At 41.5% G+C, this 22,922-nt stretch overlaps 1 protein-coding gene across 1 annotated transcript in view; it reads right to left on the bottom strand.

Moving 5' to 3' along the window:
- MRPL42 (mitochondrial ribosomal protein L42) overlaps positions 1–16,786 on the bottom strand; it is a 190,618-nt gene extending 173,832 nt beyond the window's left edge. The window contains exon 1 of the mRNA XM_044087649.1: positions 16,660–16,786. Within this exon, the coding sequence (XP_043943584.1) occupies positions 16,660–16,732 (73 nt within the window). The 5' untranslated portion in view covers positions 16,733–16,786. The remainder of the gene's footprint in view (positions 1–16,659) is intronic.
- Positions 16,787–22,922: the final 6,136 nt, after the last annotated feature.

Genomic DNA, 22,922 nt, shown 5'->3' with positions numbered 1-22,922 from the left:
GGCTACGCTTAAAATGGCCCAAAAGGGTAGCTAGCTAAGTACTTACCTATGGACCTAAAAGAAGAATGGTTTTGCTGTACTATCATCTAGGACTTTAATAGACCGATTATAATGTCCAAGTAAGTGGGTAAGGGAAACAAAACACCCCACAGTGGAGAGTTCTGAGGTCTGCACAGAAATCCAAGATGTACTGTTTTGAGATCTGACACTACAAACTTGACAAGTCAGACTTTCCATGAGTTTGTCCTTGATAAAACAGACAAAACTCATAGTAACAAATGCTTTGATTACATAAAGGTTGCAGCTAATTAAAAATACCTCTATTTCAAACTAATTTATGATACGTTGTTAGGAAAACATCTAAACTCTGGACTTCCCCATGAACCAAAATGTTTTTGGAGGAAGGAGGAGACTGCAGTACCCACAGAAAACTAATGCAGACATAAGACAAACAAACAAATGCTACTGTGACAGAAAAGTACAGTTGTGCAAAATATTACCATAACGGTAGATGTCTTTCTCTTCACTTTTGCAGGGATGTAAAGGATACCTTGTCCCAGGCAGCCCGATGCTCTGGCAGTGTACATTAGATTAAATGATCTTGTCAGTGCCATCTGTCACATTTATGCTCCCAGGAGAGAATGTAGGGCATAAAAGGGATGTACGGATGCAACTACACAGAACTGACTTGCCCCTGTAGAAAACATGTGTCACAGGACAAAGGAGTCCATGCACAACCAAAAGGAAAAAATTCAGAAAAGGCAAGAGGGGGTTGGAGGGAGGGAGCGAATACTGCAACAGTGAAAAGAACATCTACTGTTATGGTGCACAACTATACCATGTCCTTCTACATTCACTGTTGTAGTATTCTTAAATATAACGGAAAGTAAAAAAAAAACTCAAGAAACAGAATGGGAGGTGGAAAGCTGAGAACAGCCCTCAACAAATCCACATAAAATGGCTTCAGCAAAACCTGCTCTTGTTCTACAAACCATATCTAAATTTACAATACTTAGTAAAGGTATGCACTGAAGACCAAGTAGCAACCTCACAGATGGAAGCAGTGTCCAATCCCTTGAAGAAGGCAATAGTCAGAGTACAATGAGCTCTATTATACCATGACCCCCCCAAAACGTGCACACTGAAATAGAGTTATACTAATGGAAAAAGGTCCGGTTGCCTGGACTTTTTTCCATTAGTATAACTCGTTTTTTTAAAACACTGTCTCGCTATGTTAAATGGGTTTAACATAGCGAGACAGCTTTAAAATAAGCAACGGAGATCTCCGTTGCTTATTTTAAGGCTGTCTCGCTATGTTAAACCCATTTAACATAGCGAGACAGTGTTTTAAAAAAAAAAGCAACGGAGAAAGCAAGATCTCCGTTGCTTTTTAGTTTAAGCTATGTTAAATGAGTTTAACATAGCGAGACAGTTTTAAAATAAGCAACGGACATCTCCGTTGCTTATTTTAAAACTGTCTCCCTATGTTAAACTCATTTAACATAGCGAAACACTAAAAAGCAACGGAGATCTTGCTTTCTCCGTTGCTTTTGCTCAACTCTGATGTACTGCGCAGGCGAGCAGTACATCAGAACTGCCGCGGATGCCAGACATCTGCGGAAGGGCAGTAAACAGGCCTTATTCTATGCCATTATTTAAGAAAAGTAATAGTTTCTTTTCTTAAATAATGTCATGGTATAATAGCAATAACGCCTGGTGGGTAATGCTAAATTACCCACGGTTGGCTTTGTTTGGTCCCTCGGGCTTCGCCCTCGGGACCAAACCACGCCAACCGTGGGTAAATTTAGCATTACCCACACCCAGGCGTGGGTTATTGCTATAATAGAAGCAGACAGAGACTTACCATGAAAAGAATAACAAAAAGAAATGGCCTTAGAAATCCAGGAGGTGATTGTTTGCTTAGAAACAGCCACACCCAAAGACCTGGGATGAAACGAAACAAAAAGCTGACCAGACTTAAGAATGGTCCTAGTTTTATCTAAACCATACCCGAGCTGTCTGTGCAAATCCAAAGCACGTAGGACCCTCTCAGTAGCAGATTGAGGAGAAGGGAAAAAGGAAGGAAGTTCTACTGACTGATTCAAGGATAACTCATTCACCACCTTGGGCATAAAAGAATTAGTATGAAGGGACACCCTGTCCCTGTGAAAAACTAAAAAAGGAGGAATGGCCATAAATGCCTGGAGCTCAGAAAGCCCCCAAGCAGAAGTAACAGCCAGCAACAAACAGCCTTCCAGGTACAATGCTGCAAAGAAGCACAATCTCCAGGTCTAAAGGGAGCCAGAGTCAATTAATCCAAAACAAAATTAAGGTCCCAAGGAGGAGGAATAGGCTTTCTGGGAGGTCTAATATGCAGGACACCTTTAAGAAATTGTTTGACCTCAAAATGAGAAGTCAAAGGAGGGGTCAACGGCAGACAAGCAGAAATGGCTGACAAATGGGCTTTCATGGAAGATTACACCAAGCCAGACTGGAGCAACTTACACAAATGAGAGAGAACCAAATGGACCCCCACTGAAAAAGGGTCCTGGTTATAAGCATGGCACCAGACCAGAAATCTCTTCCATTTAGACATACAAGATTTTCTGGTTGAGGGTTTCCTTGCCTCCTGTAAAATCTGGAATATGTCCTCAGAAAGAGGTGCCAGAAAGGGTTCAAAACCCTATCCCTCACAATGTCGGTTGCAGAGTAGTCAAGTGGGGATGAATAAGACACCCCTTGTCCTGTGTGAGGAGAGCCAACCGGTGAAGTAACTTGTGATGATTGCCCCTGGCCAGATGCATTAACAGGGGGAACCAGTGCTGTTGTGGCCAAAAGGGAATCACTAGCAAGATATTTGGGGAGTCCAGATGATTCTTCTGCAGGACTCTTGGAAGTAGAAGAGGAGGAGGGAAAGCCTCCCTTTCCATGGAAATGATAGGGTGTCCGTCTTCCAGGCCAGATGGCATTGCACTCTGGAACAGAAGAGAGAAGGCTGTCAAAGACAAAAACTTTGGAGGCGAAAGAGAGGCCAACATAGGCACTGTCTGAATCCTGCAACCCAGATACAAATGACCCTGAGAGGAAGTCAGGACACACTTTTGGAAGTTGATAGTAAACCACAGCAGAGATGATAAAATGCAGATCCTGCAACAATAGACTGGGAGAAGGCGCCTGAAGCAACTGATCATCTAGATATGGAAAGATCTGAATGCTATGGAGCCTGCAGAAGGCAATCACAGGAGCTAGGCATTTTGTGAATACCATTGAGGCAGTAGAGAGGCCAAAGGGCAAAGCTGAGAATTGAAAATGAGAGCAAGATACAGAAAAGCATAAAAACTTCTGAAAGAAGGTGAAGAGGGATATGAATGTAAGCATCTTTCAAATCCAACCACAAACTTAAAATGAACAGTAACACCAGCAGCCTTGATGTAGTCCATTAAAACCCAGCAACTTTATTCCTTATAAAGAATCAACAGCAAAGAAACATAATTTGATTAAAAACATGAATGGATTGAGCACTTTTGTCCATATTGTTGGACTTCTTCAGAATCCGTACAGCACAATTAACTCCTTTTTATATTAATTAAATTATGACGTCTTAGAACTAAATTTAGCATGTTAACCCTTAAATGGATGGTAAAGAGAACAAAGTTAATCAACAGCAAAGAAACATAATTTGGTTAAAAACATGAATGGATTGAGCACTTTTGTCCATATTGTTGGACTTCTTCAGAATCCATACAGCACAATTAACTCCTTTTTATATTAATTAAATTATGACGTCTTAGAACTAAATTTAGCATGTTAACCCTTAAATGGATGGTAAAGAGAACAAAGTTGATGGGTTTTAATAGACTACATCAAGGCTACTGGCATTACTATTTGTTTTATGTTTCTGGTAGGATTTGTTGCCGAGGCGACTCTACACCAGAGTTGTTAGTACATCTTTCAGATCCAGGGACACTAGGAAAGCCTGAGGTAATAAAAGAGGAAAAGAGTTTGAAGAGTAAGGATTCGAAAAGAAGAGATCACGAGAAAGGTGTTGAGCCATAAGAAATCCAAAATAAACCTTCAAGTACACTCCTTATGAGGAACCAGGAACATCCTGGATTAAAAGCCCTGCCCTACTTGGGAATGGGGGGGGGTGACAAGTTGAATGGTCCCTTGGTTTAACAGGGATGCTAGGACCTCTGGAAAATGAGAAAGTTGCTCTAGAGGAGGTTGAGGAATCCCTGAAAAAGGAGGGAGACACTTTCATACCATGAAAGTGGTTTCCACTGGCTCAGGGGCCTTGAAGGATACCACTGAGTGGTATCCTTCAAGGCCCCCGAGCCAGTGGAAACCACAACCCACGCTGCTGAAACCCTTACAAATGCCTTCTACGAGCACCTCCAGGAATGTATGGATCAAGCAATCCCTAATAAAATCAAGACCCTTTCCACCAAAGGCAGGCGCCCGGTCTGGTGGACCCCAGCCATAAACAAACTCTACAACAAGAGGAGAAAGCTACTACATGACAGAGCAAAATCCCTAAAAGGGAAGGCATCTCTGATCAATACTAGCAAAAAACTACGATCACTCATAAAATCATCCAAGGCCAACTTTGAGAGAAAAATCGCTAATGACACAAAAGACAATCATAAGGCCTTCTTTAGCTATGTTAGAAACCTGGATGGAAACTCCCAGATATGCTCAGAATTAGTCCAAAATGATAAAAATCACTGAACCCACAGACATTGCCAACATACTGGCAAGACAGGTTCAGTGCAAATTTCTCCCTCCCCCCCCCAAAAGGAGAAATATCTATCCCACCAGAGTCTAGCCTCCCAAACATCTCAGATGCCCAGGTGAGAGCTGCTCTCTCTAAAGCAAAAACACAGCATCAATGGGACCGGACGGTGTCCCCGGCTGTGTGCTACACGAACTCAATGAGGAACTAAACCCACACATAAGGCTGCTGTTTAATCTTAGCCTTACTACAGGATACGTACCCAACGAATGGCGTACGGCAACTGTGGTCCCACTCCACAAAGGCAGTGCTTCTACGGACCCTGGAAATTACCGCCCCATAAGCTTGACGAGCCTTGTCTGCAAAGCTATGGAGAGGATCATAATGGAACTCATAAATAAAGACATTGGGGACCTACAGACACTGGATCCTACCCAATTTGGCTTTATCAAGGGCAGATCCTGCCTCTTGAACTTGGTCGACTTTTTCGAAACGGTCACTAAGGCCATTGATGAGGGTAAGGCAGTTCACACAGCCTACCTTGACCTAGCAAAAGCGTTCAACACAATACCCCACTCGGGCATCATAGAAAAGCTCACCAGCTTAGATGTAAACCCATATGTCACAAGATGGGTTGCAAACTGGCTCAAGGACAGAACACACAGGGTTAGAGTTGCTGGTGCCATGTCAGACTCTAAGCCGGTCACGAGCGGTGTCCCACAGGGCTCAGTCCTGGGCCCCCTCTTGTTCGGCATTTATTTTTCTGAAGTGCAGGCAAACATAGGGGGATTGTGGCTGACAAAATTTGCAGATGACTGCAAACTGGGCACCATAATTGACACTCCATCAGACACAGACATCCTCCAGAGAGGTCTCATAGAAATGGATAACTGGTGCCAGAGCCATGGCCTTAAGCTAAATGCCAAAAATGTATAGTCATACCCTTTGGGAAAAACAAGGTAACCCCTAATTACCACATAGGTGGTAATCCATTAAACACGGAAGAAGTTATCAGGGACCTGGGGACCCAAGTTGACAGTAACCTCTCTTTGACACTCACATTGCCAAAGTGGTTAGGAAGACCTTCTACATTGCCCACCTGATCATGAAGGGATTCACATCCAGATCAGGAGAGGTCATTGTACCCCTGTACTCTTCACTTATCAGACCAATGATTGAGTACAATGCCCCATTCGGAATGTACCTTACCCGACACCTGCAGCAGTTGGAAAGACCCCAAAAGTTCCTCACCAAAAGGATAAAGGCTCAAACATATGTCATACGATGCCCGACTGAAGAAACTCCAGCTCTATTCAGTCGCATACAGTCTGCTCAGAGGTGATCTGTGCCTGACATACAAGGCCATGTCCAACCCGCAATTAATGGACATGCTCCACCTCAAAAAATCCAAATCCACCAGAGCCACGAGAGCAAGAGACTTAAACCTCAACACGGATATAAATAGGACGTGCTGGAGGGACAGATTCATCACCCAGAGACTCCCTACACTATGGAACAGAATCCCAGTCCATGTGAGGCAGAGCCCTCACTGACTCTGTTCAAGAGAAATCTTGACGAGTGGATGGGAGATTGTAGGTTTACCCTGGGAATCATCTCTGTATCACTGCTGGACAGAGGCACAGCAAACTAATGGGTATAGTATTCTCATCCTAAGGGGTGGTGAAAGCCACACACACTCTGGCTAGGCTTATAAATGCCCTAGGGCAGATAGCCTAGTATGAACCTATGAACCTATGAAGTAACCCTGACAAATGATCGAAAGAACCTGAGTCTGAAGTGATGAGATGCCAATATGGAAGACAAATAAAGAGCCGAAGGGAAAAAGGAACCTGTGCTAAAGGGGGGGTTGCCAAAAAGAAGCAGGTTTATCAGATAAAGTAGGCTTCTGGGCCACAAAAATCTGAGAAGCCTTAACAGAGGGGGTGCCCAACTCTCACCCTTACCCTGCCCTAAGAGGCCTGGTAGGGTTGCCTGCGACAAATGTAGACCTAGAAGGATAATTCCTCTGGAACTGAGGGCTAGAAGAGACAAAAATATGTATAAGGTCTTACAATGCTTTGCCTTTATCTTGAAGAGACTTAAACAAGTCAGCAGCAACAACAGACCCAAAAAGAGGAGTATTACCCAAAGGTGCATCCAACAACATGACCTTAATATCCTCAGGAAGAGACTGTAGATGAAGCCAAGAATAACTAAGCATGACGGACTCAAAAGCCGCAACCCTAGAAGAGGAGTCAGCAGCATTATATCTACACTTACGAGTGTCGAGTCACTTGAGAAGCAGAACCCAAAAAAGGTAAGGAAGAGGATTTGCCATCAAAATCAGGGAGGGTAAAGATAACATGACTAGCCCGAGCTATCAAGGCCAGAGTATACCTGGACATGCGAGTCTGATAATTAATAGCCCTAAAGGCCAAAGTAGAAGCAATATAAACCTTCTTGACAAACCTCTCCATTGCCCTGCTATCATTATCCGAAGGCAAAAGTTTAGAAGGCTTGTCAGAAGAGACTGACACCACAGCAGGATCAGCAGAAAGACATTTACATAAAAAGATGATCCTCAGAAACCTTATATTTGTTTTTTTAGGAGCAGGAGGGTGAGAATCAGAAGACTGGGAAGCAGCAGTGAAAGTATCTAACAAGGCAGCCAAAACAGCTGGAACTGCCAAAGGTTTAGGAGAATCCCCCTGAAGCAACTCATAAAATCTCCTCTGAATATCTGACACCTGAGAAGAATCCCACTTAAAAAATTCCATCATCCTAGCAACTGTGCCCTCAAAGGACAATTTTTCGAAAGGAGACTCTGGGTTAACAGACTTCTCGTCATCAGAACCATAAGCCAAAGGTGAAGGCATCTGAGAAGAACAGGACAAAGGCCCCCCCCCGCCCACACCAGACAGGGAATCTTCATCTGAAGAATCTGGTTCCCTAAACCATTTACAAGGGGTCAAGATCCAAAGAGGAGCAGGGACTGAAATCTCTTGAAGAGGCTTCAGGGCCATTAAGGCAGAAAACAAGCCCTGAGTAAACTCCAGCCATTCCCTTTCAGGGTTCATAGAAGAAAGTGAAACATGCTTCAGCTTTTGTCTTTTCTTACAGGGGACATTGGCTCTAACAAATATCAGAGGTTCTGACCCATGGCAAGATTCTAGAAGGGAACCTGGGATATCCTCCATGACCAGTATCTGTGGAATCCCTCTAGGACCATCCAAGATAAGCAACCACAGTTCCCCCTCGATGTCCGAAGCAGACGTCTGCAAAGCCTCAGAGGATGTGAGAAAAGATGGATCCAGGCCGGCTTCCAGCGGTGTCGTGGCAGAGGAATCCGATGTAAACACCAAATGACCTACACAGCTATCACCTACTTCTAGCGGGATGTCTGGTGGAAGCTGGACAGCTAAAGAATCCAGCTGAGACTTCTTGGCCTTTTTTTTCACCTAGTGGGAGTACCTTGAGGTTAAAAAGATTACATCATTGTACCCTGGGCCAACTGTCTAAGCCTTTGGTTTTCCAGATAAATGGCCACAGAAGAGAAACGGCTTCTGAGGGTCTTAGTTATAAATGTCTTACAGACACTACAAGAGGTAAGGTCGTGGGAAGCACCCAAAAGACACTGTTCATGATGATCATTACGGGAATCTACCTCCCACACTGACAGTTTCCCCTCTTGGATGACATGAACTGCTAGGTAGTGATAAAATACAAGATCAAGAAAATTAGAAGACAAAAAATAAAAATAACCCCAATGGGACACTTATCTGGTGCTGCAAAATACAGTACAGCAACAAAAACTCCACACCAACTGGCAACAACAGTGTTCGAACTGGCAGCAAAAGAAGGTCTGGGTAGCTGCATTCATACGTCCCTTTCATGACCTACATTCTCTGCGGGTAGCATAAATGTGATGTACGGTGCATTTAATCTAATGTACACTGGCCAAGCATCGGGCTGCCTGGGACGACACAGCCCTTATATTTAGAAATACTGCAACAGTGACATTGCAGGAGAAGTTTATGAGTGAATCCTTGACCGTGAAGTTGTTAAGGAAGAAGCCTTAACCACTGAGCTATCATGCAATTTTATTACTGGCATTATCCTATGGAACTCTAATGTTCCATCAAATACTTGCCTGTCAGTTCCAGCAAACAATTTATTTTTATGAAATTGCACAATTACTGTAATTTTTTAAATGCACGTTTATATGCATATAAAATCGTGAATGATCAGCTGGCCTGTACATAATGAAAACGAGATGATGTCCCACTTACCTGGAAGTCTAATTAGTATTTTAAACATGTTCTAATTAACCGTGTTGCTGTAACTCAGAAATGTCTACATTCATTACCCAAGATAATACAACTTCAAGGTTGTATGGTAAGTTAAACTGCAAATCAATATAAACCCTGTGCTCAGGCTCAGAATATTCTTTCAATGGGGCTGCAACACAAATCGTCTATTACCCTTCTATTGTATTATTTGTCTTACTAATACATATACTCCTTTCCATCTTCATGTATATCACTGACTTTTTGTTGCAATTTTAACCCAGTCAAATTTCTAAGAAAAACTGAGCTCTCTATCCAGCTTATAGGCACCTGCAACCAAGTAAAATGCAGGAAAACAAACACTAAATTATCTAGTCAATTTAGGAAAAGTCTTGTGTCTTTCGGCTTTTCCCGGTTAGGGGTCGCCACAGCGGAAGTCCGGTCTGCTAATGATTGGTAGTAGATTTTTACGTGCTGGCTTGCCGGGCCTAACGCACAACCTTCAATGAAGGAACGCCCATTCACGCATGCTGCCACACAGAAGACGCTCTAACTGAGAATCGAACGGACAACGTCTAACTGTGAGGCGACAACGCTACTGCAGCAGCACCACCACCACAGTAGTCAATTTAGGAAAAGTAATCATGCTAAAATAATCACTAAACTGTACAAACTAGTTAAGCATTCTGAGAATTAGACTACAGAAAATTAATTCAAAATATAAAGCACAGAGATAAAACTACATCAAAAATAAACTAACACTGAACTTCCACAACTGGAATTCCAAACACTCTTAAGCTATATGGTTGCCATTTGTAATTCCATTTTTTTTTCAACATTTTCATCTACTTTTCATTCTTCCACTCAAGGGGCCAATGGCCTTCTGATAATACCACAGTTAATAAAGCAGTCTTACACTATCACAGCTAAAAAGCAATGTCAATTCAGAGACTAACAGCTACGATATTAGCTCAGCAGATCCTGCCCAGGTGTCCTACAGAGACCTAAAACGCCAGAGAGACAAAAGGAGAGACTTTGGAGTGTTTAATTACCACTTTTTGGTTCTTCTTGTTTCTTATTGCTATTTCCGCCTAAACACTCATTTTCTGGCGTTTATTGCTTCTCAGAACGTTCGTTTTACACTGAAATTGCATTTATTTGTGCCTGCACTTAAAAAAAGTTGTTTTTGTTGTAAATTGTATTTTTTAATTGTTACTGGCTTCTCACTCACGTGCGACAGCCATTACTGCACTGTAAAAGTGTTTTGCATTTGTTTTGACTGTCTTCCTGAAAAAAAAAAAAAAAAAAACTATTTTCCCACCTTACAAATTTAGAAAAGTCCAGTTTCAGATACCTGCTGATACCTGGACTGTGTTTAAGCTTCTGTGTTGGCCATACCTTACTTGGGCAAAAAGGAAGTTTCTTTGTTCACCAGTGAGAGTGGGGAGCTCTAAAAAGTCTACCTGTCCTCGGAGGAGTGAGTTCTGCCCAGAAACTGTAGTTTTATTGGTCATTTTGGGATAATGTCCATCTCTTTAATCTTTCTGATATAAAAACCGCATTTGCGTGGTTTTTGTGTTTGCATAAGCTCAGCAGATCATGCCCAGGTGTCCTGCACAGACCTACAATGCCAGAGAGACAAAAGGAGAGACTCTGGTGTTCAAGTACCATTTTTTTGTTTTTTTCGTGTTGCTTATTGCTATTTCCACCTAAAATGCTCATTTTCTGGCATTTATTGCTTCTAAGAACGATCATCTTACGCTGAAATTGCATTTACTTGTGCCTGCATTTTAAAAAAAAGTTGTTTTTGTTGTAAATTGTATTTTTTAATTGTTACTGGCTTCTCACTCACGTGCGACAGCCATTACTGCATTGTAAAAGTGTTTTTGCATTTGTTTCTACTGTCTTCCTGAAAAAAAAAAAAGTGAGAGTGGGGAGCTCTGAACAGCCTACCTGTCCTCGGAGGAGTGGTTTCTGCCTAGAAACTGTACTTTTATTGGCTAATTTCTATCTCTTTAATCTTTCTGATATAAAAACCGCATTTGTGCGGTTTTACGCATAGCACAGCGGTGGTTAGCTAGGGTTAAACTATCCCCAGCTCCACCAAGTCTGCTCTTCAGTTTTTCCCTTGGCACTAACCAGTCCTTCCGATTTAGCACTGAAATCAGCACTTTCTGACTAGCACTTGGCACAATAAGAGACAGAAGCACTAATAAACTATAGTATTCGATCCCCAACAGTTGTTTGTAGGGAACAGTCCAATTACTCTCTCCACCAGGCAAATAAGAATAAGTTCCTTAACCCATTCAGGCATGTCCAAGAGTCAGCTCCCAGTGTGTTCTCCTGTGCACCTGATGAATTCGGGCATCCTCAGGCAATGTTACAAATGCCTCATGTACACAGACAACCCTCTCCTCCTACCACACGACACCAAAATCTGCAAGAGATGTACTTACATAGCTAGACTTGAGGCAAAGCTCTCTCCAGTCACGACTGGAATTGACAGTCAAGAGGAGAAGGTACCAACCTGCAGCACACCACTTATTACAGAGACCCACCATACATGCAACTGCAAACCCCACATACATATTAAAAAAAGACATATTCAGAGGCTCTAAATAAAAATCTGTGGAAACAACAGACACCTCCAAAGCAGACACGCAAGCAAACTATACCCACAAACACACCGTAATCATCACATAACCACCAAAACCAGTGTGCTGCACAACCACTGCCCTTAAGGCAAAGCACCTTACCCAGCACACTTGTAATAGGTGACTCCATAGTCAGGCACATCAATGTCCCTCTCACCAGGCTGGATAAAGAGAAGGTCACTGCCAGTTGTCGGGTGCCAGAATCCGCCACATTACCCACGCACTCAGGTCACTCCACAACAAGTACAAATACGACTCTGTCATTGTCCATGTTGGTGTGAATGACCTGAAACGTACCTCCCTGGACTACATGAAAAGGGACAAAGAAGAGCTCTCTGATTATGTAATCAAGGCAGGTATGACCATAACCTTGAGTAGCATTTTGCCCTCATCAAGAATTATACCGTAGTACAAGGAAAAAAATGATAAATTTCAACAATCGGCTAAGTTTTTGGGTGTCATTCAAAGGGGATCCAGTACCTGTCTTCCTGGGATACATGCTCGACAAGTCTCAATGCTTCACCAGAGATGGCTTGCACCTGTCACCCCTGGGATTCAGGATACTGACAAAGGTTCTTGCCACCCCATAGTGCCTTTTTTAGGCAAGGCTCAAAAAACAAATCCACCACTGTGACAAGTACTAGTGACAAAAAACTGAGGGTCATGTTGCTTAACGCTAGGAGTTTAAACCTCAAAATGCACTCTCTCAAGGCACTCCTCAATATGGAGAACATCGATATTTGAGCAGTAACAGAGACCTGGTTCAAGACAGCACCCCAGCGATTCCAGGCTACAACTCATACCACACATTTTGGCTGCAAAACCCAGACTGAAATACAAAGGGAGGAGGCGTATCCACATTCATCAAGGATAACCACACCTCCAGACTGGTTGCAAAGTATGATGCCTCGGAGATCATCCAAGTGAAACTGACAATGGGCAAAACTGCAATCCAGATTGTAGCTTGCTACAGATCAACTTCCCTGCCCCAAGACACTCACTCACTCCTCTTTCCTCGACGTACTGGAAAACATGCGAGTCCAACCGAACACCTTTACACTAGGTGATTTCAATTACCCAAACATCAACTGGGAAAACTACAGAAGTACTACTACCTTTGGTCAGCTCTTCCTGGAATACATTAACTCCAATGCTCTGGACCAGCTTATTAACACCCCCACAAGAGGTAAAAATATACTGGACCTGGTCATCACCAACATGGGGGACAAATGCTCCACACCCGTGGTAAATTCCTCACTGGTCAGATCAGACCATAAACTCATTACACTAGATATCCACATACCACCCCCCCCCCCCGCCCCAAAAGAAACCATGGTGAAAAACTTCTCCAAGGCGAACTTTATGCTACTCAAGACAGAGGTGGCAAATTTTGTTACTCCCCAGCAGAAAGTCAATATGATTGAATCTGCTTTACCTTACACAAAAGCACTCTACAAGCACCTACATGAGTGCATAGACCATATTGTCCCAAACAAGACCAAGACCCACTCCTCCAAAAAGAGGAAATCAGTCTGGTGGACCCCGGCCATAAATAAGCTCTAGAATAGAAAAAAAAAAAAAGAGTAAAAACCCAGGAATGGAGGGACACCCTGATCAACCTTAGCAAAAAGATAAGAACCCTTATAAAAAACTCTAAGGCGAGATTTGAAAGAAAAATCGCAACAGACACCAAAGACAATCACAAAGCATTTTTTAGCTATGTCAAAAACCTAAATAACTCCCAGATCTGCTCTGAGCTACAGCATAATGGTTCAAAATTCACGGAACCAGCTGACATTGCCAATATATCGGCAGATAGTGCAAACTTCACCCCACCCTCACCCCCAAATGGCCCATTTCCATACCAGAAGAATGTGCTGCCCCTAAAATCACAGACACCCAGGTGAAAACAGCACTCTCCAAGGCAAGAAACACAGCATCCATGGGACCAGACAGCATCCCAGGCTGCGTGCTACATGAACTCCAAAACAAATGAATCCCTCACCTTAATACCATGTTTAACCACAGACTCACCTCAGGCTATGTGCCCACAGAGCGGCGCATGTCAACAGTTATTCTATTCCATAAAGGAGATGCCACCACTGGCGCCGGGAATTACCGCCCCGTCAGCCTGACAAGTCTCAGGGCCATGGAGCACATCATCATGGAACTCATAAACAATGACATTGGAAACCTACAAACCTTAGACCCCACCCAGTTTGGGTCGTAAAGGGAAGGTCATGTCTCCTAAATCTGGTTGACTTTTTTCGAAATGGTCACTAAAGCAATAGACAAGGGAAAGGTGGTTCACACAGCATACCTTGATCTTGCAAAGGCCTTCGATACCATTCCCCACTCAGGAATTATAGACAAACTCACCAACCTAAATATAACCCCCTACATTACAAGATGGATTGCTAACTGGCTCACTGATAGAACCCATTCAGTGAGAATAGGAAATGCTAGATCCGACTCCAAACCTGTGATTAGTGGTGTACCACAGGGCTCAGTCCTGGGACCCCTCCTGTTTGGTATCTACTTCTCGGAGGTACAAGCAAACACGGAGGGACTATGACTAACAAAGTTCGCAGACGACTGCAAACTGGGTGCCATAATTGAGACTCCTACTGACGTAGACATGCTTCAAAAGGGTCTTACGGATACAGATATGTGGTGCCAAAACCACTGCCTCAAGCTAAATGCCAAAAAGTGCATTGTCATCCCCTTTGGGAAAAAACAAGTACCTATGAATTACAACATAGGTGGTAACCCACTTACTACAGAGAGTGTGATAAGAGACCTAGGGACTCAGGTGGATAGTAACCTCTCCTTCGACAACCAAATTGCTAAAGTGGTTAGAACAATCCTTTTACATGGCCCACCTTATCACAAAGGGGTTTGCATCTAAGAATAAGGACGTTATTGTCCCCCAATACTCATCACTCATTAGACCCGTTATTGAATATAATGCCCCGTTCGGGATGGACCTAACAAGACATCTGAAACAACTGGAGAGGGCGTAAAAGTACCTCACAAAGAGGATAACGGGCCTCAAACAGATGCTCTATGCCATGAGGCAAAAAAAAATTCAAGACTGTACTCGGTCCAGTACCGGCTACTCAGAGGCGATCTCTGCATGACATACAAGACTATGTCAAACCCCAAATTGCTAAAAATGCTCCACCTAAGGAAAACCCAATCCACCACAGTTACATGCTCAAGGGACATAAACCTAACATCAACAATAAACAGGACTTGTTGGAGGGATAGATTCCTGTCCCAGAGACTCCCCTTGCTCTGGAATAAGGTCCCCATATATGTGAGGCAGAGCTCCTCGTTAGCACTCTTCAAGAGGAATCTTGATGAGTGGATGGGAAACAGGAAATTCACCCCAGGAATCACTTCTGGGGCCCTGCTAGACAGGGGCACAGGTAACTAAACCACTTGGGAGGAAAGCGAATGCAAAAGTTTTGGCTAGGCTTAATTATGCCCTAGGGCCAATAGCCTAGTACCTACAAATGAGTGAAAGAAAGGCTGCAGTAATTAAAGAAAAAGGAACTGCAGAGCTTGAACAATCCCAGCACACATGCAGTGCAGCAGTTTAGCCATTAACATTAATGACTGTGAGTAGTACAATTCAACCCCTTTCAAGGAATTTTGTTGGGAGAGCAGTACCCTCACATTCCATGTGGAGCCCTTGCTCCCACACCCCTTCCCTTACACAACAGACTCCAGACCTGCATCAAATTGAAGATAAGCAACATTGATAAGTTCTACTTGAGGAAAGGCTCCTAATTAAATTAAGCAGTCTGCTCTCATTTTAATAACCTCCCTGGAAAACCTGTTGGCCACACTCACTAAATAACACATACTGGTGAGGGAATTTCCTTAACTAAAGCAAATCGTGTCCTACAGACAAAAGCCTCTGGCTATTGTCCCTCTTTATACAGCAGATGCATATAACTTCCAACATGAGCAGTTTACTTTCTCTTTACTGACTGTGCTGTAGATACAGCTAACCATGAAAAATTAGATCACGCACTTATGAAACTGGGTAGCTTGTCTCACAATTTCTTTGTTCACGCATTCTGTGCAAAGTGAAAAACAATCTGGAATAGAGACAACAGCCCAAAGTCAAGGGCAGATTTTAAATTGGTCCAATTCACTTAAAAACGTAATATACCAACAGTTTTTGCATCAGCACAAATATAAATCTCTAATGACTGGCGTTATTGACGGACTGTAATCCTCAGTGATTTACCTGCTACTCATTTTACGAGAAACAGGCTTAAAAAAAAAAAAAAAACTGGGACGATTTGCAATATCTTGAACAGATGAGAGGTATCCATGGTGGAAATATCAATATATATATATATATATATATATATATATATAGAGAGAGAGAGAGAGAGAGAGGGGGGGGGGGTATCCATGGTGGAAATATCTATATATCTATAGATGTATATAGATATATATATCTATATATCTATATCTATATATATATATCTATATATATATATATATATATATATACACACACACACACACACACACACACTATCATGCAAGCCTGTTATTTTACAATTTAACCAAGCACATGTGCAAAGTAATTGCTGTATGCAAAAATTAAGCATAAACAACCAAGGTTATACATTACTGAAAAGGAGGGCTTTTTCTTTGCTTGGCAACATAGATGCGCCTATTACAAATGATGCTACTACATTTGCGACTGTCCTAAACAATAGGTCATGTACACCCTGTTCTAACATGGACGGTGTAGATAACATCAGCTTAAAAGATCAATGACCGTTACACAAAACAAACGTCAACTTTCACAATATCACAGTACTTATTATGCACTGCGCTGTAGGTCACGTCTTTTTCAACTTCAGAATATCAGAACACTAATTATATAACGTTCAATCCACTAAACAGGAAATAAAGAAGACCTTCAAGTCACACTTTATATTAAAATGTCTGATCCTACCTAAACATGGCAAGAAGCGTTCAGGAAACCGTGAAACCACACTGCAGAATCTATAAACACGGTAGAATGTCATGCTGCTTCTGTTGTACTACATAGGGCACTAGTGCGACAGATAACGTTTTCCGGTAACTAAACTATTGGTGTTACAGAAAATTAGCTCCGAAAATAATTAGAGAATCTGGCGTCCGAAAATATTAGCTTAGTTTGCAAAATGTCAGAAATGTGGGGTCATAAAGGACAGCAGTAATAATACACAAGGACAGAAAAGACTGTTTTTGTTTCGTCATCCGTAACTAAGCTCATACCTGCAAGCGTATCTTATTGTAAGGAATGTTTTTCATTTTGAGACTTAAAAAGGTTATGATCCTCACAGTTGTACTTTGGAAGGGTCTGTTACATATTCATTGCAAATTGAAATTTTAACTGTAATGTCCTTAGTAAATAATACTTATGCGCATTAATTAAAAATAACATTACATACGTATAAACTAACACGTTTAACCATACAGTGAGCCTCCTAGTTGAAGGTGTTAGTAAACGTTCCACATTTTACCCATTTGCTCCACATTATGAGAGGCAGTGTCATATAGGTGAGGGAGGCTGAGAGCTGGGTTACCACTAATGGATTGTTTCCCCTGTAGGGTTTATCATCAGTGCAGCAATACATCTCCCTACCAGGTTCACTCTTAGACCAAACCTAATAGAGGCAAAGCACAACATAAATTTTAATAAACACTCACTTTTTAGTAGGTACTTAAAGCTACAAAATTGTCTGTGTGTGGTGTAATTGTGAGAATACTGCTATGTGTTCGGGGCTGCAAATGGTATTGCTAATACACAGAGCTGGTGTTAGCATTTTTGGCTCCCCTAGCAAATGTCACTTTAGGGGCCCCAGGACAATTTTTTAAGCATCAACTTGACATTGCCAACCCTACTACGGAACCTTCTAAGTTCATGCTACTAGGAGTAGTCTGCACAATGTACTGTGGTGCCAATGCTCTTACATCAATAGAAGCCTGTGTACCACTCTGCATTCACCCATCTCACAGAATATCATTCAGGTTACTTGCATTTAGCTGCAACAGTGATGCATTACAGCAACTCTATGTGCAGGAATGGACTTAGGTGAAATTGTACCCTTTAGGTGAAATTGTACCCTAAGCATTGTCTGCTGTTTCACCCCTACACACGCATCCTCTAATGCTTAGCTCTGTTTCTCCTCATTCCAAGATTCCCCACTCCATGCACATCATATTTTTTCCTTTTCTCACATTTTGCCTTACTCTTCAACTTTTTCAAGAAGCCGTGACTTTCTATATACTCTGAAGTGCTTTTTTTCTTTTTAGACAACCTTTTCCTTCAGTGATGGCTTGAACAGAAATTATGATCAAGGGAAGAAATTCAGTGTTGCTGTTCAACTTTAGTTTTCCTTGCATCCTTTCAATACATCTTTCCTGGCAAAAATGGCACAGTAATAACTGCTTAGAAAATAATTCAATTAAGCCTGGGCCCTCAGAAGCCATAAGGTTATAGATGTGTGGGATGCATTTTAGAGGATTTTCCCATCCTTGTAATCCAATGGATTGCCTGGACTAAAAAACTTCAGGATTTCAAGTAAGACATAAGTTCTGCCCAATGTTTAATGTTCAAAGCTGACAACATAATAGTTCACAATAAAGTAAGAAGACAACTGTTGTGAGAATACACAAACAATACCTGGGAATACTCTCTGTCTCCATATTCTCCCCAAATACTTCAGTCATTGCCTGTGCATCCCTATGGTGTAACACAGGGATGAAAGCAGATGTTTTGATGACCAGAGTCGTATTATTTCAAGTGACTGCAGTCATACATATACATAGCATGGCTTCTTACTCCTCAGCTCTACCCCCTAAAGGCAGGCACTTTTGACCTCCTGTACATACTTCTACCTTCTAAGATTTGATTCTGATGAAAATTAAAGAAGTAATGATCACCCCCCCCCCCCCCCATACACACACAACCTGCAGCAACCTTTGATACACTCCTCTGAGCAGGGCTGGTTTTAGAATGGGTTCAACTGAGGTTGAGGCCACCACTAAGTCAGAAATCAGTAAGGGATATGGGAACCATCAGATCCATAGAATCTCTAGGTGTCTGAATATTCTATGACATATTTTATGCCTTAATTTTGAAATGCAATTACTTGTTAACAGAATTTTTTTCTGCTACCCAAAATAGTTAAGTATGTGCCCAGCATTAGTGTGTATGTGCACAGATAAAATTTGGAGATATTTTTTACACAGGCACACAAAATCCCTGCACATTCACTTTCATGGAAACTGGAGGAATTCCATTTAACCAACATTACAACCACTAAAAATGCATTTGGGAACCATCTGATTCCCTTATATAGGGAATACCTAAAGACGTAAAGCACTTCTCAACTGCTTTACTGGCTTTCAAAGCTGGCACAACAGTTTTTTTAAGTTGTTTTATTGTTCTGTAACTAGTAGTACATGAAACAGACAAACCTCCATGTATTACAAAGAATTATGATCAGCTCTCCCATCGTAACTTAATAGAACGTATTCTCGACATGGATCTCAAGATTCACCTCTCGAGCTTCGTTTTCAAGGGGAATTCCTTGGTATCCATGTTTTGAATGCATAATAAACAAGTTATGATCAAAGACCCATTCATAATCCTCTGTGTTATGTGTTTTATTTGCCCCATGTACTATCAATTAAAAAGTGTATGATAGTGAAGTGTTTTACTGGCTTTGAAAGGCTGCAAAATACTTCCTGGGTGCTGTCAGAAACACAGGAGTAGCATACCTATCAACGTCTGGATATTCCAAATAATAAGGAAGTCAAATGATCAAAATCAGGGACAGTTTTTAAATATTGCTCTAATTAATTTAAAATGTTAATAGAACAACAGGTTTTGCATCATCATGCATTTTCTGAGTAATAAGAAGTGTAAATCTCTAATGAGTGACATTATTGATCAGCTGTAATCCTCACTGATTTACCAGAAAATCTAAAATTTTACAAGGGACAGGGTACAATATGAGGCAGTTGAGAGCTGCAGCAGGCAGAATCAAAGTGCTCCACTTGCAGAAGGTAAAACATCTTTTTAAAGCTGTTAGACACTTCTTTCTTCCAAACTTTCTGTTTATGTTGCAGAGTGAGATCTTAACAGATTTAAAAACATTTTCACCATCTGCTGCTATTTCCTGGTTGCTACTATCCACTTTTAGCTCCTAGTATGTGACCTGTGCTTAACAGCACTTAGAGTGTCTATAATGATTTTGGTAAAGAACTGTTAAGAATGGGTCTCACGCTAGAAGAGAATTTAAGAAGTTTATCTTTATCCTGATTTTGAAGCGTAATCATGGCACTCCATACACTTCATTGATGTTTTTAGAAAAGGACTAGTGGCCATTTTATTAAACATAAATCTGCCTAACCTAACTACAGCATAACTTACACAAAATATCAAAACGATCGAATGGCACATTCAGTGAACAGTCATTCATCGCATGCATAAAAGTGAATGTGCCATTCATTCAAAGGCCATATGATTGTAAAAATATCCTCGAACGACCATAGTTGGCGAACATAAAGAAAACAGCATGAAGAACATGCTTATCTGTAAATAAGGATAAGGAAATCTACCCTTTCCCCACTGTAGTGCAATCTCGAAATTGGTATATATATATATGTAGCGGGAGGTGTGGGGGGTGCAGCTCCCCACATAAGGGGGTGTAGGGGTGCAGCCTCCGACATAAGGAAGGTCTAGTGTTCACTGACTCCTCCTCATGTGTGGGTCTGCACTTCCCACACCCCCTGCTAATTATATATACCAATTCTGAGATCGCACTACAGTGGGGAAATGACAGGATTCCTTATCTGTACATTACCGATAAGTACATACTTCATGTTTTTTTTTATGTTGGCCAACTATGATCGTTCGACGATACCATTTACGATCATATGGCCTTTCGCTGAAATGCACTTTTGCTGATATGTGTGCGATAAATGGTCATTCGGTAAACATGCCATTCGATTGCTAAAGATAGACCGAGCAGCTAAAGGTGGATAAAAGTTACACATACCCTTACTTCAAGGATAATTAATTCTCTTATTTACTTATTTCAGTTCCTTAGCATATCACAGCACTCAGTGGTAGAAGCAAACAGGAAGACTACCTTGAGGTATGCACAAACTGACTTACTCATATCAAGGACAGTTAGAAAACTCAGTTTATCTACAACATTTTTTTGAATATGGTAGGAAACTGGCAAACTTGGCAGCTCTTTTGCATACACATCTTGGGTTATTTTGGGCATGCAGTGGGGAAAGGGTAGCGTTTTGAAAAAAACTATGATTGCTCACTGGCTGATGAGTAGAAGAGAAAAAAAAGATCCCACACATGCACAGAGGACATTTAGAATCCATACAGAAAACACCCTAGCAAAGAACCGAACTGAAGGACTAAACACCGTGAAGCAGCAGTATTAACCACTGTGCCACCCTAGACTTTGGACTAAACACCGTGAAGCAGCAGTATTAACCACTGTGCCACCCAGGACTTTGGACTAAACACCGTGAAGCAGCAGTATTAACCACTGTGCCACCCAGGACTTTGGACTAAACACCGTGAAGCAGCAGTATTAACCACTGTGCCACCCTAGACTTTGGACTAAACACCATGAAGCAGCAGTATTAACCACTGTGCCATCCAGGACTTCAAGTCTTGACTTGATCCACACAAATAATTTTCAGATTTTCAGACTCAGCTGAGTAGTAAAAACCTCAAGAAAATTCTTATTAAGAAATGACACAGTGCACAAACTTTATATATTTCCAGTAAGTTCAGGTCAAATATTGGATTTATAACTATGTATATAAAACAATAAAGTGTCATAATAATATACAGTGGAATTATATATAAAGATAAAAGAAAGAAAATAAAAAAAATCTCCATAATAGCCAGAGACTACTAAAATTTGTGTGGTGGTGTCGTAAATTTACTGAATCGTAGAATGTACAGGGCAGCTAGGCAACATGGCCATTGACACCTTGCCAGCACTCACCCTTAGACCTTACCTCCTCACTGAATCATAGCATGTACAGGGCAGCTAGGCAACGTGGCCATTTACACCTTGCCAGCACTCACCCTTAGACCTTACCTCCTTTTTCAGTGAGCAATAGGGCCAGTGCACCTGAGATGAATTTATGAGTAACAATCCAATTGTCTAATTCCTTTTTAAAGGAAGATAGTATGCCACATTGCTTGATTTAGAGATGAAGTTTATTCCAGAGAAAGGGCAGCTCTGTGCCACACTTTAACAAATAAACAAACCACTGTGATTTGTTTATTTGCTGAAGTAGGTTCAGATCTCTGGTTCTGTTGTTCACAGGATTGTTTGATTTGTGGATAAATAAGAGTTCTTGAACTGGCAGATCCCTAATGACCAGAAGGCAAGACACAGAGTCTGAAAGACACTGAATACAAGGGCAAGGTCTCCAATCACTCTTGATAGCTTAGGTCCTTTAGTCTTATGGTCTTTTTTTTTTTGTTAGGAACCTTTAGGATCTCTCTCAATGCTTAATATGTTTAGCAAGATACATCCCAAATGGGGCATTGTGTTCTTTAATGGGCCTGATCAATGCAGAATGTGGGGGAAGTGTTAGGATTTCTTTGGGCCTAAATGAAATACCCTTTGTGATCAGCTGTGCCAGACAGAGGGAATTTCTGATGACTATTGCAACATGATGGTCAAAGGAGAGGGAGCTATTCTCCCATGTTCCAAGGTCTCACAACATCCTTGTCTTGGACTGGGGTGGTTTTTGTACTATAAGCTGGGTGGAGAGTATGTTTGCCAAATGCAATGATATTGCATTTTTATCATTTCATTTTTAGACAGCTGTCTGAGCACCAGCTACTGACATGCATAAGTAGCTAGTGCCATTTTGGATGAGCTGGGTGTTATTTCATTACTTTCTGACATAACAAAAGAAGGATTTGCAATTACCATTAGTTTCCAATGCCACCCTGAGTTCATGGGAACTCTTAGTTTTCCTGCTGGTGTTTTTCAGTATCTTGGATGACTTTCTCATGTTAACCTTGGTTTGAGGATCTTTAGTTTTGGTATATATTCTAATGAGCATTTCCTCTTACTATATTATTTATTTAAACATGTGAACCACCAAGCTGGTTTGATTTTTCCTTTCCATTATTGTGTAGTTTGGTAGAGGCTAACAGATTAATAGTTT

The sequence above is a fragment of the Protopterus annectens genome, chromosome 11.part0 (genome assembly GCF_019279795.1).
Source record: "Protopterus annectens isolate FY-2018-M chromosome 11.part0, PAN1.0, whole genome shotgun sequence".
In the NCBI taxonomy this organism is placed as follows: domain Eukaryota; kingdom Metazoa; phylum Chordata; order Ceratodontiformes; family Protopteridae; genus Protopterus; species Protopterus annectens.
The sequence above is the reverse complement of the archived record's forward strand: the minus strand, read 5'-3'. Positions and strand labels throughout refer to the sequence as shown.